This window comes from Sarcophilus harrisii, chromosome 2, assembly GCF_902635505.1.
Source record: "Sarcophilus harrisii chromosome 2, mSarHar1.11, whole genome shotgun sequence".
Taxonomy (NCBI): Eukaryota; Metazoa; Chordata; class Mammalia; order Dasyuromorphia; family Dasyuridae; genus Sarcophilus; species Sarcophilus harrisii.
Window position 1 is genome coordinate 593,537,003 of NC_045427.1, and position 27,921 is coordinate 593,564,923.

General features: G+C 36.2%; 1 protein-coding gene across 1 annotated transcript in view; it reads right to left on the bottom strand.

Moving 5' to 3' along the window:
* Positions 1 to 787: 787 nt before the first annotated feature.
* CPN1 (carboxypeptidase N subunit 1) overlaps positions 788 to 27,921 on the bottom strand; it is a 42,005-nt gene continuing 14,871 nt past the window's right edge. Inside the window, exons 2-9 of the mRNA XM_003755209.3 lie at positions 27,125 to 27,321; positions 21,567 to 21,722; positions 19,781 to 19,963; positions 12,852 to 12,963; positions 10,686 to 10,825; positions 9,755 to 9,854; positions 3,204 to 3,322; positions 788 to 1,040 (exon numbers count right to left, since the gene is read on the bottom strand). Of these exons, the coding sequence (XP_003755257.1) occupies positions 873 to 1,040; positions 3,204 to 3,322; positions 9,755 to 9,854; positions 10,686 to 10,825; positions 12,852 to 12,963; positions 19,781 to 19,963; positions 21,567 to 21,722; positions 27,125 to 27,321 (1,175 nt within the window). The 3' untranslated portion in view covers positions 788 to 872. The remainder of the gene's footprint in view (positions 1,041 to 3,203; positions 3,323 to 9,754; positions 9,855 to 10,685; positions 10,826 to 12,851; positions 12,964 to 19,780; positions 19,964 to 21,566; positions 21,723 to 27,124; positions 27,322 to 27,921) is intronic.

Here is a 27,921-nt window from a genome sequence, read left to right on the forward strand (position 1 = left end):
GCAAAGAATAACTTTAACATAAAGTTAAAAAATAAATAAATAAGCTATTTATGAGCAATTAACTATAAAAGAATCTGGTCATAGAAAATCATTATGGGGATAAGGAAAACACAAACTTAGAAGAGGAATAATGTCAAAGTAGCTAAATGCAAAGCTTCAAAGAAAAAGATGAGTTGGCATTAGGCGCAAAAAGAATTCTTGGAAGAGCTCCAAAAGATTTTAAAAATCAAGAAAGAGAGGTAGAGGATAGATTGGGAAATGAAATGAGATTAATCTAAAAGAATCCTAAAAAAGAGTCTATCTTGGTAAAGAACACCAGATTCCTTGTGTAAATCTTTGTTCACCAAGAAACTAGATAATTTTGGGTAATTTTGCCTTCTTGGCAGACTTGTACATGAGAATGGGTTACCTTTTGTCAAGGGTCTTAGAATTAAAGTTCAAAGGGATTTTAACTGGCATCTGGTCCCCAGAGGATTATAGGTTGAGGAATTTGTTCAAGGTCACACGGGTATCAAGTGACTTATATCCTGATGCCAAATAAAATTAAAAAAACATAAAATGTTAATACTCCTGTAAGGGACATAAACTAGTCTGCTAGTTTCAGTTATACTATAACTAAAATGCCAGGATCCTGTTTGTAACCTCTTGTACCTTCTAGGACATCTCCAGAACTGAAAGACAAACTGAGAATACCCCATTTTTTTTTTTGAATTAGTTTTGTATTTAAATACTTCACAGGTTACAAAATAGATAATTCATCTTATTTACTATCAGCTATAATAGGCTCTCATCAAGCGTGCCTCTTGGTTTTTCTTCATCCTGCTCAAAGTGACTGGTTTTAAGGCAACAGTGAGCCAAGTCCATATGCATGATCAGGGTCTGCCTCTCCGTGTCTCTCTGCCAGTTTCTCGGGATGCCACCTTCTTTAGGAGGGTTTTTCCACTGGAAGCTTTGACAGGGGCTTTTTTCTCTTTTTTCTCTTTTTGCTCAGTGATTTCTTTAGTCTTTTCTAAGATGTCTTTTCTAAGATGAAAGTTAACCTAGAAGAGAAAGAAAATAAAGAAATATCAGTCAGGAAAGCCTCTACACCAACATTGTATCAAGTGGCTCAGAAACTTTCTGGCCTTGTACCCCTTCAAGGTGCCAGGTCTTGAGACAAGTGAATAAGAACAATTAGCCCAAAGGGAGAGCTGGCTCCAGGTTCTAAGTGAAGATTTCATGCTGTCATCAAGACATGAAGAAAAAGCTGAAAGAAGGCAGCTCAGCCATTCCCCAAGTATACTCTACTCATTTCAAAAACAGTCAAGCAAGTTTGGACACATCTCCTCCAGAACTTTATTTACCCATTTAGAGATCCACCCACCTACCAATTTAATTTAATCAATCAACTAGAAGTCCAAATGAAGTGGAGAAAAAAGATGAAGTCACTTGAAAATAGGAACACATTTTCTTTCATACAGCCGCCTTTCAACCGTGGACTAAAGATAACATCGATCTTTTTTTTTTGTTGTTGTCCTGTGATTATGGTTATGTCTAACTCTTCTTGACCCCGTTTAGGATTTTCTTGGTAAAGACTCTGGAGTAGTTTGCCATTTCCTTCCCCAGTTGAGGAACTGAGGCAAAAAGGATTAAATGGTTTGTCCAAAAGCATCAACAAGGAAGATTCATTTTGGTACATTCCAGTTTTAAATCCTTGCTTTTGATTCTCATATGCTCTTTTAGTGGTAGAAGAACTCAATTTGACATGATTGAGACTGAATAGTAAATAATCCATTTCCAACCAGAATTATTTAGCCTTTTATTATTTAAATGACCATCTGTCATTTAGTCCATCTGAGCCTCTGGAAAAAAGGACCTGAATTCTAAGATCCCTCAAGAAAAAGGAGGCTCAGTGACTATTCATGGAGCTTTCTTCCATCAGAGAACCCTTCCTTTTTTCTACTCTAACATTCTTTCTCCTTCCTTTCTCTATAACTTATATTGCTCTGACTCATTTCTATAGTCCATACCATCGACTCTACTTGTTTTCAGAAACATACATTATGAAGGATTACTTTGGGAATTTCATATGAAGCAAAGACACAGATTTATAAGGAAAGAAAAGGAAGGAAAGGAAGGAGAGAAAAAGGAAGAAAAAAAAGGGAGGAAGAAAAAGAAGTCCTGGTCAAAGTTCTAGTCCTATTTAGCTAGTTCACTAATTAAAAAAAAAATTCAGAGCTCAGTATTACGTAGAAGTCAAAGACCTTAGTTCAAAATCCCTTAACCTTTATCCAGGGTTAAGGAGTGGTCTAAGATGGGTGGAGTCAGGGGAGAAAGCCTATCTGGAGGTGGGGCAGGTCAGGAGCTTTGGAAGGAGGCTGTAGACTAGGGCTGCATTCCCAGCTTCCTCATCTGTGTAATGGAAAGGGGATAGTGTTGGGGTGCTGGACTATAATGAATTCTCAAGTCCCTTTAAGTTTTGTTTCTATGATTCTGTGGTTGAAAATCACCTTGACGGGCTATTATTATCTCCCACAATTCTTATTCATTAGATGAAAAAAGTCATTTAGAGCATTTTGGACTCAGAATGCCAGATGTGATCTTGGCTGTATGGACAGCTGGCTTGACCAAGGGACATACAATTCCAGGAAAGGAAGCACTAGGAGCCACCTGGTGGTTAAAGTGAAACTTTTCAACTAGTATCCAATTGATAGTAATCATTCTGACCATAGAATATAGATTTAGGGTTGGAAGGCACCTGTGGAGGCATAAAATGACTTTTTTTGGTAAATAGTATTAGTTCTCAATATTCATTTTTTAAAATAAGACTTTGAGTCCAATCTGACAGAGATTATACAGAGCACTTTATTTTATAAAATGTTTTCCTCTTAATAACCCTGTAAAATAGACAGTGGAAATTTTATTCCCTCCTTGCAGGGAAAGGTGGCGATTTCCCCAAAGATATGGTTCACATCAGAATCAAGATAAGATTTTAGGAAAGGTGCCATTTAGCTTTGGATATGTATTCCTCTCCATAATCAAAAAGGAGAAAGGAAGCAGGAAAGGATAGTTTGGAGAAAGAAGAATCAAGAAAAATAAGACATAAAGAAAGAGGAAAATAAGAGGTTGACAAAACTTAGGGCCATGATCTGAACTAGAACTATTAAACACTAAAGTTTCCTACATCAGCAAGGAAGGTATTACAAAACATTGACCCAACTCACCTGCATTGCCTCTGCAGGTCCAACTGTCACAGTTGCTGTCTCCGAACAGTACCCAGGTGCTGTGACAGTGACAGTGTAAGTGCCGGGTAATAGCAGCCGGAAGTAATCACCTTGTTTACCTAAAAACCATAAGGATAAAATTTAATCTGTAAACTTATAGTGATCCAATAACACAAATACAGACACAAAGTTAAATAATGTTAATGCAAATTAGGGACATTAAAAGAAAATGCCAATTATAGAGATACATATTAATCCCACTATGCTCTCTGCATTGGTCAAACAACAGTCAAAGAGTTTCCATTCTGGGCCATTCTCTCACTCTCAAAAATTTGTCTCTTTTAAATTGATGGAATAAGTTAAGCATTAAAAACTTCATGTATAATCAATACATGAAATTGCAAATCTTTTATGTATAACTTACTATTTATTTGGATGTTTCTTTTTAAGATGAATCCTGGCTTTGTCTTTCATAACCTGGCTCCTTCTTGCCTTTTCAGTCTCCTGCCACTTTACTTACCCCCATGTATTCTGGATCCTTGCTTCTTGCTGCCCCTTTGACAAGATAGTCCATCTCTACTGGCTGTCCCTTCATGCCTGGAATCTTCTTCATCCATATCTTCCTCCTTCCTTCTGACATCCTTCAGATCCCAGCTAAAATCCCACCTTGACAATAAGTCTTTCCTAAGCCCCCTTACACAAAGGTCTTCATTCTATTGATTTTTTTCTATTTATCCCTCTCAATCTTGTTTTTATATATATGGATGCTATATCTCTCATTAGACAGGCAGCTCCACGAAATCTAGGATTATTTTTGGTCTCAATGCTTAGCGCAGTGCCTAGGAACATGTAGTTGTTCATATATTCTTGTTGATTGAATTTCGACTGAGAAAATATTCAAGCAGGTTATTTTTCTTGGAGTTTCAGGGTTTTTTTGATTGATGTTTTTCTTTTACAACATAATTAATAAAGAAAAATGTCTTGCATGACTACACATAAATAACCTTCATTAAATTATCGACAGGGACAGGACAGAAAAAAATTTGGAACTCAGTTTTAGAAATGAATGTTTAAAATTGTTTTTATATGATTGTAAGAATATAATGATAAACAAATAAGTAAAAATTATTCAAGCAAGGGTTTTTTTTTTTTTTTTTTTTTTTTTAATAAGGAACTCTGTAGAAGGAATCCCTAAAGTAGACAGGATTTAGCCTATATTACATCTAAAATTATACATTGTTGAGCAGTTGCTAAACTGCTTTGGAGGGCAGTAAAGTGCCTCAATAGATAAAATATTGGATTGGGAGTCAGGAAAATCTGAATTCAAATCCAGCTTCAGACACTTACTAACCATGGGACGCTAGACAAGTCACTTAAAATGACAAGAGTCCAGTATTTCTGCCATGGGATCATGAGGAGGCAAATATGACTTAACCCCACCCTACCCCCCCCCAAAAAATAAAAAAAACCAATCTTTCTTGGTACAAGGAGTAATCAATCTAAGAATTATAAACTCAGGATCACAAAAACAAAGGAAAAAAAATACAGTAAAATTATAACAATGAAATCAGCTTTCTATTAATTATATGGGCTTTAGGCTGTGTTAAACTCTGTACTAAATACAGAGGTACAAAGAGAAAAGACAGTGCTTGCTTTCAAGAAATTCACATATATGGAACATATTGGTCATGAGGTTTTTTTCACTATTACAAATAAATAATTTATTATAAAGTCAGTAAAGATTTACTCATCTAGTATATGTCAACATTTTTCCACTTTATTTTTTCCACTTTAAATGACATCCTAAGAGTTGTCAATTTTATCAATAAAAGGATTCAAAATAAACTTTCTTTAATGGGCAATATTTGACTTAGTCTGTTCTGAATCCTCAAGTTTCTAGTGTTCTTTCATCAACAAATAATCGTATATTTCCCTTATATATTTTTGTATTCACTTATCTGTGTATGTTTCCTCCCAATAGGATGTAAGCTTCTTGAAAACAGGTAATGTTGTGTTCTATGGGTGTTTTGGGGGGGTTTTTTGTTGCTTTTTTAAGCTTTTTTTTGTATTTTTTTGCAAACATTCTAGAGTGGTTTGCTCATTTGACAGATGAGGACCATATTTACAATATAAATGAATGCAGAAGACAAAAAATTTGCATCTAAAGGGAACAAGATCAGAGGTTCTCAATAGAAATGTAAATAAAGGAAATATCAGAGATGCTTACAGTGTTCTCAAAAGCAGCATGTGGTGTAATTAGCACAGGTTGTGAAAGTCTGTGGGATTTGTTCTCTACTGGTTATCCCTGTATTATGTGTTCTTTGTCCTTGTAGATCTCAGCAGTTTCCTATTCAACCTTAACCAGTACTTTGATTTTCCTGTCAATGTTTGATCCCTGGTGCCATTCTTTTGTAAGCAGAATTTGTGATGACTGAAATTGAACAAAAACTCACACACAGGATGCCATGTGAGTCATCTGAGTCTGGGCAGTTAGTGAGTCTTGGAACTCTCCTTGACTATGTCTAGTTAAGTGAATATAATTAGACACCTCTGCATATATGTATATCTCAGAATTAAACGTTTCTAGGACTCCAACTAAAGAGGTATTTATTTACTCCTTCACTATATCCTTTTCCTAAAAAAGAGCCCAATTAGACATGTCAGTAGTCAAATAAAGTAGTGTTTTCATGGCTTCATTCTGATACCTGAGAAGGACAAGAAGGAAAGGCTTCCTGGAGGAGAATTTAGTCTTGAAGAAAAACCAAAGCCAACTTGAGGAAAATCCCTAATATGTTGGATGGATGCCCTGTAGCATATTTATGAAAGGATATGGACAAGATTTGCAGCATGAATGAGTTTACAAAAGATGAAATTTGCGTCACTGGGAGAAAGTACCCATATCAATGTGGTCACAGGTCCATTGGTGAAATGTTATGTTATTTAGTGCACTTCTATTTAAGTTGCTATCAGCTAGCAACCACCGTGGCTCTTCAACTGAAACATACTTCTAATTTTGCATTACATGAGTTTCTTGGACAATTATTGGTGGGTTTTTTCTCCCCCAAGAATACATTCTATAGGGGCAGCTAGGTGGTGCAGTGGATAGAGCACCAGCTCAGAAGTCAGGACGACCCGAGTTCAAATCAGACCTCAGACACTTAATACTTCCTAGCTAGTGAACCTGGGCAAGTCACTTGACCCCAATTGCTTCAGCCAAAAAAAAAAATACATTCTACATATAACCCTATAAAAATAGGGACATTCAATCCCTTTACATCAATTTAGCATTATAATTATTACAATTAGTCTTGGAAACCTGAGTTCAAATCCTGACTCACTGATTATGTGTATGACCCTTCACAGATCACTTAACCTCTATAAGCCTTATTTCTTCATCTGTAAAATGGAGATAATAATAACATCTGCCTTACAGAGGTTGTTTATAAGGATTAAATGAGATAGTTTTTAAAAAATGAAGTATCCTGTTTTATTATCAAGTCAACAAGCAATTATTGACTTTTTTTTGGGGGGGGAAGGAGAATATGAGAAAGAACCTTTCCTTTCTCAACTGTCTTTTTCCTACCTTTTTTTTTGTCTTTGTCAATACGAAACAACTTCTGAATGATTCAATTTGTTCTTTTGTCTGTCCGTTTTTGCTTCCTACTTTCAAAACAATGTAGTCCTGTTCATGTCATCATTGTAATACCCTGTACTTTCAATACCCTTAGATGGGGGGATTGGAAGTGGGTCTTAACCTGGATCTCTTAATTTGTTTGTTTTAATATTTTGATAACTATTTACAATAAGAAGGGATCACAGACTCCACCATATTGTGCCAAAGGAGTCCATGACATAATTAAGAAAAACCATCAGTCCATTATAGATAATAGCTTCTTTAAGGGAAGTTCACCCAGGTGGTCAGTTTCAATAACCTGAAGTTATCCCTTCTGTTTCCAAATTTAGCCTTCTTTTTACTCTGTTTAGCTATCTCTCCTACTTATACTTTTCTCTATACTATCTCTAATTGTCTATCTTGTTGACCAAATATTTCCTCCAAGGCATGAACAAATTAATTTATAATTTATCTTCTTGCTTTTCTAACACATTATAATTAGAATGAGGTGACTGAGACTATAACCTGGGTACAGATTCAGTTTGCCAATTAGCATTTTTAGTCCTTCAACCAAATACAAACAACTGAAATTAGAATCTAATTAGCAACAATAATTAATTAAAATGGGCTGTTAAGTGGCAAGCTCTCTCCATCCTGCTCTTCTTTCCTACTTTGTCTCCCAACTAAGGGTATTCTCCACACTGTCTACACCATGACTATGGTTTGTAATATTTACTTAAGGGACAAAATTCTTCTTTGCTTTGGAACTTAGGATTCAAATACTTACAATCCAGAAATTGTTCATAAAGAACTTCAGGATTCTGAATATCTGATGATAGAAGTTATTTCTTATAATCAACATTCAAAGTGATTTAGCATCTTACTAAACATTTACTCTATGCAAAGCATGGTGCTAGGTTACTTCAATGGAACTATGACCTCATTGACATGGGTGATCCTAGATTGTGTTCAATCATGTCCATGATCCATGTCTTCCCATAATTCCTGATGTCTTCCTCTGTATCTTTTGACTTTATGTGGATATTCATTAAGCAAGTAAGCTATTCAATAACTATTTCTTATCCTTCCTGATCCACTCCATTTTTTAGTCATGATTGTCTCGTATGATAACCCTTCTGGCACTTCTTGTGCATAATTGTTCTTTAGTAATGAGTTTTTACCTATGTCTACCTTGAGCCTCTCCATTGACCTTTGGGTTGTCCACAGAATAAATTCTTCAGAAACAATGCTGTTTCATGCTTTAGAGATCCAAAGCACCAGAGTATAATGATGTTGAATGAAAAGACCTTTGTTTCAGGGAGAAGTCTAAGACCATGAAACGATAATCCATCCAGGCAGTTAGGTGGCACAGTAGATAGCGCACCAACCCTGAAGTCAGGAGGACCTGAGTTCAAATCTGGCCTTGGACACTTAACACTTCCCACGTGTGACCCTGGGCAAGTCATTTAACCCTAATTGCCTCAGCAAAAAAAAAAAAAAAAAAAAGAAAAATTATGATCCATCCCACCATTTTTTCTTTTTCTTTCATTTTGGCCTAAACTCATTGACCATCTGTAGAATCCAAGCAATATGTATATATTGATGGCTCCTTGCTATAGGTTATATAGTGGTTTGGATGTTCATTTACCACACATGGACATTTATTATCCTTTTGGTTTTAATTCTATGTGGCTAACTTTGCTGGAAGTGGTGATGGACCTCATTTAGGTGGCTTAGCAATGTTCACTTATCATCTAGCCATCCACCAGAAAACCAGGGCCTATCTGGGGACCTTGCCTTGGCCAAGCCTCTGACTTCTTTCTCATCACCTGGAAAAACCCTCCAGATCAGGCTTCCAAAGACCGTGCTTTTTATTCCTCTGGGTTCTTGGCACTCTGAGCTGTCCTGACTTGTGCTAGAGTGAATGAATCTCCTCCAAGTAGGTGGTAGAACAGATCAAGCATGGTATTTAGAGCCAGAAAGACCTGAATTCAATTTTTGCCTCAAGACATTTAACAGCTATGTAAGCATGAATAAGTCAGTTTCCTCCTTTACAAAATAAACAGGACCAGCCTCACTGTTTTGAGGACCAAATTAACACACCCATGTAAAATTCTTATTATTACCTAACCCACTACACCTAACCAGTCCCAGATCATACTTTATGTACCATTCAGTCATGTGCCATGTAACCAGGAACCACTCATCTCACCTTCTGCCCTACTACCAAACACCTTCCCCATCCTTTCCCTTTCCTTTCCTTGCTCAGAGAAAAGTAACTAAGAATACTATCACCATCACCAAATCCAACTTCCCTATGACTTCTTTGACAATCCCTGTGACTTTCTAGACTAAAAGTTCTTTCTCTATCTGCCATTTCTTAAACATCCTATATTCTCTTGTTTGAATAAAAGTTCCTTGAAGGCAGGGAATTTTTTGTATTTGCATTTCCAGTGCCAAGTACAATTAGTAGGTGTTTAATAAATGCTTTTTCATCCATTCACTGCATACCTGGATGCAATCATACTGGAACAGGAACATCTGAAGGACCTTATCCTCTATAGATAATCTATTTAGTGAGGATATATTTTGGTAAGATATTTGTTTTACGTTTTTCTGTCCCTCTGAGAAAAATAAAATGTAGTTGGTGAAACTGATTATATAGAAAAATAACTATCATAAAATGTATACTCTTGCAAGAGTTCCAAACTCATATAGCATAGAATTACTCCTTTTCCCATATCTGCTTCTCCTGGAATAAATAGCTCATTTGCCTTAGCAGCAGATTAGGTTTATTATTATTTTTAAAAAATCATTATGACTACCTGATTCAGCTTTTTAATTTGTTGTCAGTCTGACTGTCTTATACCCATGATGGGGTGTGGAAGGATTAGAAAATGTTACCAATAGTGCTGAGCAAAAAACAGTGGATACCTACCTGAAGTGACATCATGAGCAATCCCAGCAATAGAAATTACTGCTCCTGCAATGCCATTGTTATTTTCATCAAGAATCATTCCCTTGATGCCGTGGTGAACCTACCGGAAGAAGTTATGATATTGTAAGAACTGTTTCCCATTCATTTTAGGGTTACCTACTGAAGGTCTAACTTGGGAGACCTCTTCCATAAAGAGCTAAATTCTCTTTCTTTTATTCATTCTGTCAACCAAAGATTCCAAATAACAATAGCCTTATTTCTATTTAGTGTAGAAAGCTACAGTAATTGTGTTCTGGTCCTGAAATTCAAAGGCAAATAAGTTTCCTTATGCCCTTTCCCTCTAATCTATTGGCTCTCTATCTGTTTCCAAGATCATCCAAATCTCTTGCAGAGTACTTAGAAACATCACATGCAAAAGGGCACTTAAAACATTTTGGAAGTCAATTAAGGATGAAGAGAAAGAATGGTATTGGAATGATTCCTAAGAAAATGATGCCTTGTTGCTTGCAATGTATAGAACTGTAAATTAGCAGACCAGATAAAAAAATATGGATTGTAGTTATGGGAATGAAGAGGAAAGGCATAGATCAAATCATTTTCATAAAGCAAAAATTTTAGGACTTGATGACTATCAGATATCGGATTGGGAAATGGGGATAGAAATAAATCTGTAAGAATAAAAGTCATAAAACTGGGAGGAAAATTTTATTGTAGTAAAAAATGTGGAAAATAAACTAGTATCAATGGGGCACTTTAGAAGAAGCAAGGGCTAAAGGTATCACATTGGAAATCTCTACAGAGAGAGAGACAAGGTCTCTTGGAGTACTTGGGGTTCTCAAAAAAAAAAAACAAAAAAAACACTTTCATTTACAACCAAAAACCCCTCCATTTTGTGGTGCAAATATAGAAATTAAAAGTTAGAAGTAGTTACCTCTTCTAGGAAACTAATCAGTGCCTCTCGGTTACCAAGCCACTCCCTTTGCAGCTCCTCCTGGCGCGGAAACTTATTGCAACTCAGTTCCAGAGTGATTTCAAAGCAGTTGGTATGGAGATAATTGAAGTCTTGCATGCCTATGAAAAAAGGGGGGGCAGTAGCAGATTTGTACATCTGAACACCCTATCCTACCTACCTCTCCCCAAATGTTTCTCTTCCATCCCCTAATACTTTCTCTTGGCACCTAAATGTCTTCTTCCTCACAAAAGCCTTTCCTGCTCAAATTCCTGCCCATCTTACTATCCTTTTAAACTCCCATCACCATGAAATACCTATCATTCCATCTCTATCTCACTGACTTAAATTTACTTCTTTCATCATTTTCCAAATCTCCTTAATTTAATGCCAGTGCTCTAGAATCAGGAGTATACTGATTAATGTTTAATAAATTTTTTTGGAATCAGAACATGATGGGAGTTTGGAAGGGGGGTAATTTTTTTTTTAGTATAATCTGCATTATTTCTATTTTATCTACCACTTTCTCAAGACAAGACAACAAACAATGCAATAAATTAAGCTCTGATTTATGGCATTTGCCAATTTCTGCACTGAAAATTTAACATTTGGCATCCAGTAAGATCTGGTTCCAGTAAACCACTGCTTAGAACTAAGGTTACCATATGTAACCCCACTTTTAGTGGAACAGATTAATTTTGTGATGGAATGTCCCAAGTAAATGTAGTAATAGGGAAAGGAAGAAAACAACCACAGCAAAACAGCTTTCAGAAACAATTTTTGACAACTTGGTTTCAATAAATAAAACCTATAGTGTGGCCAAAGAGGCACATATATATGGGAATCATGAAAAATAGAATGATTTCTTTTACAAACACATACTTTCTAGCTGGACTAGTCAATGTCTAGGTGTCTCAAGCATTCTCGGAAATGAATCATGGATGCATTGTATGGAAAAACCAGTATCCTACATTGCTAGAAAGCACAGTCTATGTCTTATTAGAAATTAGAGAGACAATAGCATCACCCCAAAATAGCAATTTGCAACCATCTTTTAATTTATCTTCTCGAGAAGATGTATTTATAGAGGCAAGATTATGCCTGCCAGGTTTTCAAAAATAATAAGATTGATTTTCTGTTATCTCCTCTAGAATGTGACATGGTATGGATCATTCTGCACTTGAGATCAGGACAGCTCTAAGAATGAAATCTGTCTTGAGACACTTACTATGTGTGTCTGGGTGAGTATAAGAAGTGGTTGATTTCAAGGAGCTTTAAAATCTTTCAAGCACCAAATTTATTATCCTATAAAACTCTTTTTTAAATTACTATGTATTCAGCACCTCCTAGAAGCTAAATAAGATGTTCTAGGCCACCTGAGTACCAGGCCAGGGCCATAACTAGAAATTTTTATGGCTAGAACAAGTGAAGAGCACAGAGGATATACTTGGAGTTCACACAGGATTCAGTATTGTAAATCTTATCCCTGTCACTCTTCCTTAATTTTGATTCTGCTAAGTATAAATTACCTTTAAAGTTTCTAAATAATCTTTAGGAGAAGCTTGAAGGAATTCTATGATATTGGATCCCTAACCATGACCTGTTTTGCAAAATTTATAATGCTTTTCTTAAAAGATTACTTTGAAATTCTCTTTCAAATAGAAAATAGCATTTAAAATTTTATTTTATGATGGTATCTTTAGGCATTAATAAATCTTCACCTGAAAATGTTGTTTCTTTAAAGTCATTTAGTAACATGTTTACAATTCTAAAAATCTAATTCATTTTTTTCTAAACCATAGAAAATCCTGAGAAAGAAATATGTTTTTAATCACAAGAAGTCAGATAAATACAATACATCCTTAACCCATCTTCTTCCTTCATCCCTTCCCACAAAGATTATCTTAGCTAGCAGCTCAGTCCTTATCAAAAGCAGAAAGACATTGAGCATCAGTGCTGGTAAATGTTTAATAAGTGACTCTCTTAACCATCCCCCTCCCTCCAACCTCCCCAGACTTTCTTTCCAAGTCTCTAGGCTGAACATCTGTTGCATCCTTTTGCTTTCCCTCACTATGAATAATGCTGCCTGTCTGTCAGGATAATGAAGCCGCTGTTTCCATTTACAACTCTTCCTTGAAATCCCCTTACCCTTGCTGACAGAATACCAGGAAGCCCCATTGGTGATGCCCTCAGGAAAGTAATCGCCACAGTTCCAGCCCAGGTGCATCCATCCATGTGCATAGGAATAGACTTTGGCCAGCTGAGGGGAAAGCACGGTAGGAAACATGACCCAGAATATACCAAATTTATGTGGTAATGTTCACACCTAGAATTGGGGGTGAAGCCAAAAGTCACTCAATTAGCTGTGTTAATCAGCAAAATAGTGGGAAAATCATGAATGGAGAATTTAAGAGCCATGGGTTTTAGTATTGGCTCTGTCATTAACCCCACTTTGTAAACTAGAATAAATTTTATTTGGGCTTCAGTTTATTCTTCTGTTAAAAGGAAGAGAATAGGTGGTCTTTAATGCCTCTTTCAGCTTTATGTTATTTTGGCATTGAATTTAGGAGATAATAATGTTCATGTTTTCAATAGATATTATTATTCATATGTAGGAAGACACTGGAAGCAGGTTTTTGAAACCACATAAAAGTAACACTTTTGAACACCATGTTTTAACATGCTGCATGTTCATGTTGTCAATGTGCTTTAAATACAAATTTTTAAAAAATACATTTCATTTGAACTTCATAATAACATAATCTTGTGAACTAGGCACTAAAGCAATTATTAATTCTAGTTTACATAGAGGAAACAAAGTCCCAGAAAAGTTAAGTAATTAGGATCACACAGCTAATAATTATCAGGAAGGATACCAACTCAAAGCTTACTGCTTTCAAGTCCATTATTATCTCCATTCCATCCTGCTTTTATGATGTTATTTGATGGTCAGTTTTTAGGATAGCATAGTATTTACGTTGTGTTGTAGAGAGCACTGATACATGGGCAAAACAAATAGCAGACTGTCTAAAATAACATAAAAAATGATAACTGATATCTGCATGTAGATAATAGGGTGACTTGCCTTCATTTTTTTGGTCAATTCTCTGACCCACTGATTAATATTTAGAGCTTCAATGCTTGGGCCACTTAATATTAAAGTGTTTTGTGTTGTTTGTTTGTTTGTTTTTCAGAAAGACAGGAGAGGGAGAAGGGAAGAAGAGATAGGTGAAGGGAGAGAGGGACAGAGAGAGAGAGAGAGAGAGAGAGAGAGAGAGAGGAGGGAGAGAGAGGAGAGGTGGATTGGGGAGGACAGAATGTGTCTTCTGGGGACAAAAAGGAAGAAAATGGTTTTAAGGGAGGTCTTAAGGGGTGTTTATCAAAGAAGATTACGATTACTACTAGGACAAAGAAAGGAGGGAAGGACAAAGAATGTGCCTGTTGCTGCTCTTCATAATAACAGGGACATTCCAGGGGATTTTTGGAGAAAAATGTAATCATCTCCTCAATGAACCTTGTTAACTCTTTCATCTTTGTAAATTTAAAATGCATGGTTGTATCCTCAGATGGTGGACATAAGACTAATGGCCTTGTACTTCATCTATTCAGTGGATGCCAATGATTTATGTATCATTATTGTGCAAGGTGCTGCACAGAAAAGTGCCTTATAAATACTAGAGTTTAACAAATATACATAATATTGTTGAACAAACTCTCTTCATGTTGAATGTGAGCCTATAGCGGTTGCCTCCCTATCAAAATACCCAGATCTTTCCAATCCTATTAGACTATCTCTTTTTTCCTTCAATGCTAAACTTGGGGGAAAAAAATACCAATGCTTCCACTTCCTCCCTACCCACTCTCTCTCCTATCCTTTGCAATTTACAGGAATATGGCACTTACAGGTTAAAAAAATCCTCAAAATCATTTAGTTCAACAGCTTTTTTTATAAATGAAGAAACTAGGACAGAATGGTTAAAGTATTTGCCCAAGTAAACCGCTTCCCATTTTTTCAAGCTCAAATCAAATGCTGCTTCCTCCATTCAGCCTTCCTTGATCCTTCTGCTTAGTCACAACTCTCAGTGTATGTAGCACATAATTTTTCAGTTCTTTAAAGCATTCATTAATTGGCATTGTACATTAATTTCCTGTATCAGTCACTTGCTACTACATCATAAGATTTTTAAGATCAGGGATCTATTTGTTTCACTCTCAAATTTAGCCAAGGAATCTGCAAACAGTTGTTGTTCAGTCATTCAATCTTGTCCAACCCCACATGACCCCCTGGACCACTTCATGTGGTTTTCTTGGCAAAGATACTGGAGGGGTTTGCCATCTCATTCTCCAATGGGTCCCTATTTTCTGGATGAAGAACTGAGGCAAACAGGGTTAACTGCCTTGCCCAAAGTCACACAGCTAGTAAATGTAGAGGCCAGATATGAAACCATTCTTCTTGACTACAAGTCCAATGCTTTATACACTCCATCATTGTTGGAATTCAGAGAAACCCCCAAAGTAACAGAATCCTAATGGCCTGAGCTCCCACCCCAGAGGAGACCAAGGATCAGTGGATAAGAAAGAGAGGTTTGACCCTTATAAGAATAGGTGCCTGACCTGGAAGATGACTCAACTATTCCCAAGGAACAGACAACCTAGTACAATCCAAATCGGACTGGAGAATGTCCTTTTGGATAGACATGAAAGAGTCTATTAGTTAAGAAAGAGCCTTGCTTGCCCTTTAAAGAATTCTGATTGACTTTAGCTGATCCAGGACTTTAACAGCTAGAAGGTTTTGTCTAGGGGAGAGGCTAAATAAATAGTTATCTATTGCCCAAAGATAAGCCTCTTTCTTTTTCCTGTAAAAGCAGCTTGCCTAACAAATTGCTGATGCTACAACTTCTCATTGAGAGACCTTCCAGATACAGGGACCAGACCAAAGCTACTTACTCTGTGCTAAATTAACTTGTGTAAACTCATCTTATGGTTGATGGTAACCCAAACAGTACCATGCTTCCTGGGGATTTATGGTTCTCTCTTTAGGATAGGGCAGTACTATGTCAGAAAAGGCTTTTGTTCTGCATAAGCTATCTTGGAACAAGCAATAAATAATTCGGATTTAAATTATTTATTTAGAAAGAGAATTCCAGAGCTGGAAGGGGCCCCCCCTCATTTTACAAATGAAAGAATGGAAGTCTGGAAAGGCTAAGTCATTTGTCCAGATTCATGGAGGTGTCAGTGGCAGAAGCTGTATTACAATCCCAGCCTCCTAACTCCCTAGTTGGAAGGGGCACTCATCTTCTCGGAGGGACAACCACCTACTCTCCTGGCTTAACTGCTTGCATGACCAAACCATTCTCAGTACTGGTACCATTATACATATCCTCCAATGAACTTGCTGCAGCACAAAAATTACTCACTATATTTCTACCTTTAGCATATTACATTGTCTTACCAGCATAGTCATATATAAATATCTATCATGTGTTCATCATACACCATGCACCAAAATTCCCAAATACACTTTTTCTACTACTCTGGACTTCATCAAGTTCCATAAACCCCTTCATTCTGTAAGACCATCTCTAACTCTCATCTCATCAGTAATTTTTGCTCCCTGGAGCCCTACCTTCTGATTGGAGCATAGGAGGCTCTTCCCCAAATCTTCAACTAATTAAGAGACTCAAGCCAGTCATCTCTTCATTTCATATCCAACTGCATTTCTCTGATCTTTTCCACTAATCACGTACTTTCCTCTCCTCACTTCTTTCAGCTTCTTTATTTTGTGTTGTCTTTCTTTTATTAAATTAGATGCTCCTTGAATGTTCTGATATTGGTATTCCCACAGTTTAGCATAATGCCTGGAACATTGTAGACACTTCGTAGAAGCTTAGACCTGATGGAAATCCACAAATCTCTCCCTGTCTGGGAATCTAGATAATTTTGGGCAATTTATTCACAAAGATTAATTCACTTGCATATCATGACATCATCTCCCTGATTTCATGGTTCTCTTCGGGGAATGAAGGACAAACAACAATCTTTTTGGTTGTCATGTCCTCCAAAGTTTATCGAAAATACTCATGGAACAAATAAAAAACAAGAAAAGCACCTAATAACACAGTCTCTGCTTTCATGGAGTTTATAATCTAGTTAGAGAGAAAAGACAAAGAATGTAAATACAAAGTAATGAAACAATTTAAAACAAACAAAGTTGTTGGATGGTTACATATCTAAATGAGAACATTGCTCTGAAGTTATGATGTCCTTGGGAGGCTAGACCCAGTGATTCAATCATTACTGGAATCAATTTCCATTTCAGGGAGAAAGGGGGACTGAAATCTGCCATCAGGACTATATCAACCACAGTAGGGAATCACTACATTCACACCATAAACAAGATTAATCACAGCTCTGTGACCTTGAGTTGTTTTTAATTAAAAAGAAAGCTACCATCTAAGGACAAAAAATTTGCTGCAACTAAAACTAATCAAAAGAACACATCATAGGCTTCAAAGCAAAAGAAGCATGCCAGATATATTTTAAGAACTGAAGAGACATAATCTATTCAATCTGAAGATATTATCACTATCTTTAAAAAATTTCTTGTCTTTTAATATTATTTAATGGAAATTCAACATTTGTGTTGTGTATTGTGTATTATTTTGTCTTTAAGATTCTAATGAGAATGGCTATACTTAGAATGAGTTTGAATGACATAATTTGAGCACTGGAACTTCATCACTCCAGTATAACTTGATAAATGACCTTCTGGTCTTTACCTTAAGCACTTCATTGAGGGGCAATCCATTATCTCTCAAAGCATTCACTTTGCTTAATCTTGCATCCCAATGGTGGAATATTTTAATCAGATTGTTCCTTAAGGAGAGTAAAAACATCCATTTTTTTATGATGGATGGATGTTATCAAGAATGATTTACTCACTTCCCAATAGATTAAATGGTCATAAGATATGAACAGGGAATTTTCAGAAGAAATTAAAACTATCCCTGCTAGGTGGCACAGTGGATAGAGCAGCAACCCTGAAGTCAAGAGGACCTGAATTCAAATCTGGCCTTAGATATTTAACACTTCCTGGCTATGTGACCCTGGGCAAGTCACTTAACCCCAATTGCCTCAGTCAAAAAAAAAAGCTATCTATACTCATTACTGACTAAATCATTAGTCAATCATTATTGACTAGAGAAATGTACATAAAACAATTGAGATACTGACTCACATCTATCAGCTAATGTAAAAGAAAAGGAAAATGAGGAACACTAATGCTTTGTTGTGGAATTATGAACTGATCAAACTATTCTGGAGAACAATTTGGAACTATGTCCAACATAAATCCAAGCATACCCTTTGATCCACTAGTCCCCAGTTTCCACATCTGTAAAAAGAGAGGGTAGGACCATATATCCTATAACTCTAAATCAATGATCTATTATCTAAAGGGTCAGTAGAAATAAGTTCTTTTAGGTATTCTCTATATATTAGAGCAGCTCAAAAGGAAAGTAAAATATCCTTAATAAATGTATGCCATAATTATCTTATCAGGTACCTATAATTAAATATTACATCTACAGCTTAACAGGAATTTATGTGGGTAATTTAAAATAAAACAGATGTGTATGATACATTTTTTGGGTATACTCTGATATATCTATCAGTCCTTATGCCATGGGATCAAAATCTTCCAAACCACCATTACCTAAAACAACCTCTCCTAACTCTGAATTCTTATTCAATTATCCAATCAATTATGGACACCTTTCTTCCTCTTAAACTGTTAAATAACTGTATATTTACACTGGTTAGAGCTCAGTATAGGTGTCATTCTAATATACACACACATACACACATACATACTATATGCTATAAATATTTTGTACATATATAGATCTTTTCCCCTTTTAAAATTATACAGACCTAGTAATAGTATTGCTGAATCATAGAGTAGGGTCTGTGTTGGGCATAGTTCCAAAATGCTCTCCAGAATGATATATATGTTTATGTGTGTGTGTGTGTGTGTGTGTGTGTGTACAGATACACATACACACATACATACATATAGTATATAAAATACATAAAGAGGCAGCTAGGTGGTGCAGTGGGTGAAGCCCTGGCCCTGAGGTAAGGAGGACCTGAGTTCAAATCCAGGATCAAATACTTTTTAGTTTTGTGGCCTTGGACAAGTCACTGATTTGTGACTACTTCAAAAAACTAACCAAAGTCCCCCAAATTAAATTAAAAATAGCTGACGAGGGGCAGCTAGGTGGTGCAGTGGATAGAGCACCAGCCCTGAAATTAGGAGGACTTGAGTTCAAATCTGATCTCAGACACTTAACACTTCCTAATTGTGTGACCCTGGGCAAGTTACTTAACCCCAATTGCCTTAGCAAAAAAAAAAAAAAAAAAAAAAAAAAAACACACAAACAAACAAAAAAACAAACAAACAAAAAAACCCTGACATTTGTATAGCAATTTAAAATTTGCAAACACTTAACATGTGCCTTGTTATTTGATCACCATAACAACCCAATCTGGTAGATGCTATTATTATCCATATTTTACAGATAAGGAAACGGAAGCCAGGAGGGTTATATAGCTAGTAAGTATCTGAGATAGAATCCAAAATTAAGCCTTTTGACATTGTATACTACTTTTATTTTTTTGTGGATTAATTTTTCGTTTCCTTACTAGACTATTGCAAGCTCTTAGAAGATTATAGATTCACAGATCTAGACTGGAAGGATCTTAGAGACTGTCTAGTCCAATATCCTATTCAGTGAGAAAACAGAACATGGAGGTTGTGATTTCACCATGGTCATATAGATAGCAAACATCAGAAGTGGTATCTGAATGCAGATCCTACTCATTCAGAACAGTTTTCCCACCCCTATCCCTGGAGTCATACTGCCTCTTAGAGGGAAAGGAATTCTTTGCATCTTCTGCTTTGTAGCTAGTAGCAACCCAGCAAGGATTTCTTGATTTCTTGCCCATCTGTTGGTTGTACCTTTCATTTCTAGATGCCTCGCTCTCTGCCAGGCATTTATCTTAGCCTTTCTGCTTACCTTTCTGAAAAGCTTATCATCTGGAGTGGGAGTATCAGCGGTACGACGGAAACCCCGAACCCGGTGCTCACGTGATTTGTCATATGGGTAATTGGCTACTACTGCACCTCCATGAAGATTGGCAGAAAGGACAAAGTTGATGGATTCCATCCAGTATATAACAGCTCGAGTTTCTGGTTCCACCTAAATGGAAGTAGAGTTAGCAGGAACATGATAAATGTGGAAGTATAGAAGAATTATACATGTTTAAAATTTATTAAGATTACTTGCTGTCTAGGGAAGGGAGTGGGGGAAAGGCTGGGAGAAAAATTTGGAACACAAGGTTTTGCAAGGGTAAATGCTGAAAATTATCTTTTCATATATTTTGGGAAAAAAACATAACCTGTTATTTAAAAGAGTTAGCAGGAACCCAAAAGGACAAAATCCACACAAATGGGCATCTGAAGGATTCCCTTCCTAATAAAGAAGGAGTCAAGGGGGAAGGCAAAGAAAGGAAGTCTCATATCTGCTTTCTGACCTATTGTTTTCTCAATCTCCAATCTCTTAATTAAACCAAAGGGAATGAAACTGAGGTGAGGGAAGGCATAGCTGAATATCCTTTTATCCTTCTTGCCTGCTGACCTATCTCCTCAGGTTTTCTATCATGCCATAGAAACCTTTTCATCATAAAAACCCTGACTACTTCTCACATTGGAATTGGGAGAGACAGAGAGACTTCTCTCTGTCCTTTTCTGATTGACTGGTTCCTTCCAAATTTCCGCAATTTAAGGAGGAGACCCCAGGTCACAGTCTCTTTATCCCTTTCAAGTTGTACTGCTGATTCATTTTCATGACTGGTGACTAACTGATACTAGCTGCATGCAAAAATGGAAAGAATAAGACTGGAAGACATTTACTGTCTCAGACACATCCAAACTGTGACCCTGATCAATTAATGTATAAGAATTTATTAATCACTGTTACCTCTTTAACATGTAGAGGACTGCTTGCCATCTGGGGGAGGGGGGTGGAGGAAGAGAGGGGAAAAATTGGAACAGAAGTGAGTGCAAGGGATAATGTTGTAAAAAATTACCTTGGCATGGGTTCTGGCAATAAAAAGTTATTTAAAAAAAAAAAAAGAATTTATTAATCAACAAACAGGTGCCAGGCATTGAAGTGGGAAGTGGAAATGTACATACAAAAGCAAAAATATACATATTTTCCAGTAGCTTAAATATTAATACATGTTAATAGATAATTAAATGTGAAAAGATGCTGTCCATAGAATTTTGAATCCCTGTTATCACCATCACCAAATATTTATGATCTAATTAAATGTGGAATTCTGGGTTAAGGGCTAAGCCAATACAGTATGGCACAGAGAATAGGGAGCTGGTCTGGAAGGCAGGAATACTTAAGTCTAATACATGTTGAATGTCATCCTAGGCAAGTCATAATCTTTCCATGCTCTAAACAGTTGCAGAGAAGGTACAAATCTGCCTTGGTAAACAATTTCTTCCCTCATTCATGGATTGCCACTGCTAATGGAAATTACAGATTTGTTTCCTATCCCTATATATTATCAAGCGTGGAAGGCTATGGGATAAAAAATGGAAGTATTATGGATACTATGGAAGTAATAGGGAGAAAAAAGGAATAAAACAAAGACCTTGCACTGGGAGCCTTTCAGTATAGCTGAGTTTAAGCTTATTAAATACTTGCTGAATTAAAATGGAATAAAAGTAAATGGGAGATGTGACTTATACCCACCCAAGCATTTTTATGGGTAAACATTTCTTCTCTATACCTGACTTCTCCAGTTATCTGGAAGAGGTAAGTGGTGGTTGCGTCCTCCACTCTTCTCATTGTAGTACATGTAGGTGTTAAGATCTGGAAAGTTTCGGTTTAGGTCTATTCCATTGGCATTGTTCCTACCAGTAAGATATCCATTGCTGTCTGGGCCCTAGAGAGGAAAAGAAGATAGAAAAGGAGGTTTCAGATTGAAGTTTACATTTGGGGGAAAAAAGAACAACAACAACAACAACGCTTTCTGTAATCTTCTATTAGTATTTGCTTGATTATTCAAAGATATTGATCACAAATAAAGACATACCAGACAATTAGAGAATTATTCATGGTAGAATGAGCCAATAAAATAAAAATGACAATCCTACCTAAATTACTTCATGTACTCAGTTACAAGCCAATCAAACTATAAAGGAATAACACCCTATACAAAGATAAAGTTGAAATGGGTTCATAATTTAGACATAAAGGGTGATACCATATAAGCAAATTAGGAAAACAAGAGATAGTCTACCTCTCAGATCTATGGAGAAGGAATTTAGGGCCAATGAAGAACTAAAGAACATTATGAAATACAAAATGAATAGTTTTGATTATATTAAATTAAAAAGCTGTTGTATAAACAAAACCCATGCAGCCAAGATTAGAAGGGAAGCAGGAAAACTGGGGAAAAAATTTTACAGCCAAGGGTTCTGATAAAGGCCTCATTTCTTAACTCAAATTTATAATACAAACTATCTCCAAATGACAGTCAAAGGATATGAATAGGCAATTTTCTGATGAAGAAATAAAAGCCATTTCTAGTCATAGGATAATAATAAATGTTAGAGGGGATGTGGGAAAACTGGGACACTAATATGTTGTTGGTGGAGTTGTGAACTGATGAAACTATCCAAAGGGCTATCAAACTGTGCATTCCTTTTGATTCAGCATTGTCTCTACTAGGTCTGCAATCCAAAGGAATCATTAAAGAGGGGAAAGCTCCCATATGTGCAAAAGTGTTTATGGCAGCCCTTTTTGTAGTGGCAAGGAACTGGAAACTAAGTGGATGCCCATCAGTTGGGGAATGGCTGAATAAGCTATGGTTTATGAATGTAATGGAATATTATTGTTCTTTAAGAAGTGATCAACAGAATATTTTCAGAGAGGCCTGGAGAGACTTACATGAATTGATGCTGAGTGAAGTGAATAGAACCAAGAGAGCATTATATACAGCAGCAACAAGATTATGTGATGATCAACTGTGATGGTTGTGGCTCTTTTGAACAATGAGGTGATTCAAGCCATTTCCAATAAATTTGTGGAGAAAGTCATCTGCATCCAGAGAGAAGACTAGGGGGAATGAATGTGGATCACAACATAGTATTTTCATCTTTTTGTTTGCTTGCTTTTTTTTTTCTTTCTCAATTTTTTCCCCTTTTGATCTAATTTTTCTTGTGCAGAATGATAGTCGTGGAGGTGTGTATAAGAAATGCACATGTTTAACATATATTAAATTACTTGCTATCTAGGGAGTCCCTTTGCCATCCAGTTGTTTGCCTATCTGAAAGTAGGAAGTTACAAATTGCTGACTAGCTTCAGAAAAAAAAAAAGAGGGGGCTGAAACCTTGGGACATTAAGATAGACATCATGAATGCCCATTTAGTCACTAAAAGGTGTTCTGATGCTGAACAAAGTACAAGGTATTTTCTTGAATTAGCAGCCATGAGCTTCCAGGATACCAAATGTACCATAGGAGGCAGTAGACAAAAAAAAAAAAAAAAAAAAAAGAACAGCTTATTCATTCATTCATTGACCCAGTTTTTCTTAATTCTGAAGAAAGTATGGTAATGCCTATTTGGAGATAATCCAGGGCATTAGCATATTTAAGCATTATTCATACTACAAAAGGAATTTTCAGGTGACCAAAGAACTGAACCCAGTCTCACATATTAAACTCCATTTGAAATGTGATTTTAACTTTTAAAAAATCAGGTTACACACCATTTCTTAAAAACATATATACTATATAAGGGAAAATTCAACAACTTGTACTAGCAACAGAGAATCAGAAGTTTAAAGCTGGTCAGGACCTTAGAAATCACCAATATCTTCATTTTACAGATGAGGAAATTAAATTTTAAGGAAGAACAATTAAAAAAAAAAAACATTAACTGTTGGTCCTCTGACTCCAAATTCAGTTCTCTTAAAATGTTGAGGGGTATCTAGGTAATGATACAGTGGATAGAGGGCCAGGTACAGAGTTAGGAAGACTCATTGTTAGTTCAGTTCTGGCTATATAACACTGGGAAAGTCACTTTGCCTGATTTGCCTCAGTTTCCTCATATGTAAAATGAACTAGAGCAGGAAATGGCAAACGCCTCCAGTATCTTTAGCTAGATACTTTGTCCCAAAGAGTTGGACACAATTGAGAAATGATGCAATCAATAACAAAATGGTTGAATGTTTACTGGCTGAATTTCATAGTCCCCTGGCTCCAATATATCCTGAATAATTTTGGATATGTTGTTATATACTCCTACCATCCCATCTCTAAAATTGAGTCTTCCATTGTAACAAAGAAATACAGTTAGTTAAGTGAAAACAACTGATACTGTGACCCCATCTGGCAATGTATGTAACAATCTGCCCGACTATGTAGTCCCCTGGCTCTATGAAGGAAGATTTTAGATTCATTTCATTCTATTCTTTGCAGTGACTCATTGTTCTGTACAATGGCAATGGGTTCCATAGCAAGAGTGTGGAGAGGGGAGAGGAGGGAAAAAGAGGGGAGAGCTGGGCAGAGGAAGGAAGAAGAGAGGAGCTAAAAGATCAGGTGTATGGTGAAAAATCCTTATTCTGCAGTCATAAAACTCTGACAATACAGCCTCAGGCATATGAAAAGAAGCCCTAAAAAGAGAAAAAAGGTACATTGAGATATTCTATCCTAAAGTTGAGTTCCATGTAAAAGAAGTTTCTAATTTTCCCTGCAGGAAAGAATAAGTAGCAATTTGATAAGTGATTAAATTATTTATATTTGTTGATTTTCTGTTTTTAAGATCATATATCGAATCCATAGTGTATATTCTCAAAGATACAATTTTTGTTCTGAGATCTACTACTTTTGTAATAATATCACCATCACATTACATTCTTTTTCATTATTGAATCTATGAAATGAACTTTGACCAACTCTGTTGTCAGGACATCATTAATACATTTTGATTGATAAAGCTAATGTTCTGCTCATTTTAAACAAACCTAAACCTTCAATATAGGCTGTTTTCTTCCCACACACATCCCAAATTTGCCTTGTATAAAAAACTGGATGCAGGTTACTGTTAATTTTTTTAAGTATTTTCTTTCCTCTTTAAAGAGACCTCATTTTTAGGCCAAGGCCTATTCAGGAATGGTCTTAATTCAAATCAATACCATAACCAACTCTGGCTTGATTAAAAACTCATGAAAATATTATTTGAATACTATAAACTTCTACTTCATCACAGAGATCCATCCATTTATGTTGTACAGAAGCTTCAGGCAAGTTATTTTTCATTTTAGGTGTTGTGTATTTTAAGAAATTTGTTTCCTCCCAGCTCTAATTTTCTATTATTTGTATGATTCTAAGAAAAACCTATGATCAATACACTGGTTTAGTCACTAAAACACAGGAACAATCTGAAAGCAAAAGAAATCTTAAATTGAACACGTTCTAGGAGCAGGAACATTTTTCTGAGATAATTAATTGTAAAGTGTTTAAAACTATGCCTGGCTCATAATTCATGCTATATAAATATTAGTTATTGCAATTATTCCTTTTATATTATGGGGGTTATGAGCACAGCATCCCTATGATCTGGAAAATCTGCATAAAATTTTTTTGGTCCTCCTTTCATACAATAAATCTGAATTATTATGATATTAAAAGATAAGAATAATACTATGCATATATTTTGTACATTTCTGGCATGTGTTCTCTGCAAAACTACCCAAAAATTCTCATTTAATTTTTTATGTTGACCAGCAATGCATCAAAACTGTGATGGGAAAGTCTAATGTGGAAGAGATAATTGCACTATTATTTGTAATGATGAAGGACTTTGAATTGAAAAATCACAAATCTGACATTTGGAAGGAACCTCAATAGCTTTCTAGTTCAAATTGTACATGAATATATTAAAATACATTTAGTGGATTGTCCGTTCTCTTCTTGGAAGACCTCCAAGAAAGAAGTTACTATCTCAAAGGCAAACTCATCCCACTTTTGGACAACTGTAATTGTTAGGAAGGGTTTTTCAGACAACCACGCCTAAATTGGCTTCTTTGTTACTTCTATCCATTATTCTTGATTCTATCCTCTGGTGCCAAACAGACCATGTCCAATCCCTCTCCTCTAAATAACAGCTTTGCACATACTTGAAGACAGCCTTCAAGTTCCCTCAGCAATATTCATGTATCTTGAACTCAAGGTCTTCCACCATCCTTGGCTGACCCCTTTTGGACCCTTTCCAGCTTATCTGTGTCCTTAAACCATAGTACCTAGAACTAATATAATACTCCAAAGGCGGTCTACAAGGACAGAGTACAGTAGAATCGGCACCATTTTGTTCCTGGAGATGATTCACCTCCTAACCCACCCAAGAGTGCAATAGTTTTTTGTGTATGTGGTGAGGGGAGAGTGGTATATTGAACTTGCAATATCCTAGCCTTCCCTTCACAAATACTCTTCAGAACTGATACACATACACACACACACACACCCCTCTGCCATCTGTTTGTAGTTGGTGTTTTTTGTACCCAAGGGCAAGACTATTATTATCTTACTAGTTTCAGTCAAATGATCTAAAATGATCTAACTATAGGATCTGTTACTGCCTTTTTTTTTTTTTTAACTTTCATCCAAGTTCAAAGATTTGGTGGTGGAAATTTCTGCATTTAGCATCAAAAGATCTGAAATGGAATCCCAGATCTGCTACTTACTCCCTGTGAAATCTTGGGCCAAATCACTTTCTTTCCCTGGCCCTTGTGTAAAATGAGTGTTGGGACTCAGTTTTTTTTAAAGTTCTGAATCTATGATCTTTTGACCGAAATGCAGTAGCTTTTTGCTGTCTCAGATCCTTATTAATCAATAATCATTTATTCATGTAGCACTAACTATATGCCAGGTACTGGGATATAAAAAAAAAAAAAAAGAAGGGAGTCCCTACCCTTAAGGAATTTATAATCTAATAGCATGTACATTATATAAGGGTTGGAGTGAGGATTGGCAATGAGTATCTGAATCCACTAAGTCTGGGAGGTGTTTTGCACTAGTCAAAATTGGGAAAGTTAAAATTGGGAAATGTGGTGTAGTGGATAGAGCATGGGATTTAAATCTAAGAATACATGAATTTAAAGCCCTACTCCCACCTGGGTAACTCCAGTTAAACCACTTATCCTAACCCCTCCCTCAAGGTCATTGTGAAGATAAAGATGAAATAGCATTTGTAAACAAGCAAACAAAAATCACTGCAGAGTTTAAGGGGAAAAAAAACCTGCAATAGGCACCATTTAAATTAATGCATGATCAAGATGCAGTACCTGGGCTGCAGCTACTTCATAACCATCTGGATTCATGGAAGGCAGGATGTGAATCCTCGTGTTGTGGATCAGCCGGATGATACGTTCATTCCTCTGGCGGTACTCTTCACACAGGAACTCGCAAAGCTGGAGCAGCAGCTCTCTCCCTAGCACTTCATTGCCATGCATGTTTGCAACATATTTAAATTCTGGCTCCACTGTAATTGTAATAAAACTATTTTACTCTTAAAGCCAGAAAAGGAAATAAAGAGATTGAGTTGACACAGGATCTATCTCCCTGGATAAACACTTTTATAAAAAAGTTTGGTGTTTTTTTTTCTTCTTAATTTTCCAACAAGTAGAACAGTATAAGGAATACTGTCTTTGAATGCAGAGGATTTGAGGTCAAAATCCCAGGTCTGCCAGATTTACCATCTGAGTGACTTTGGATAAATAAATTATTTTAAATGTCGGGGCTTCAACTTCCTTACTTATAAAAATAAGGAGATTGTATCAGATGATATTTGATCCCTTTCAGCTCAAAAGGATGCTGTGATTCTATTAACATGACCAAGTGATTTAACTTGAGACCTCAATTTCTCATGGGGAAAATGGGGTGGTGATGATAAATAAATAATCTTTAAGTTTCCTTTTGGTCATAAGTATGAAGAGCTAGAATACAACTAAGATGGCATTTTGCTCTGAGCAAATCTGGACACACCTTGTAATTTCTTCTTCTTTCATTTCCCAAACTCACAACTGTATCAATGCCAAAAACTTGAGCCAACCTGATATAGTCAGATAGGTAGAAACTGTTG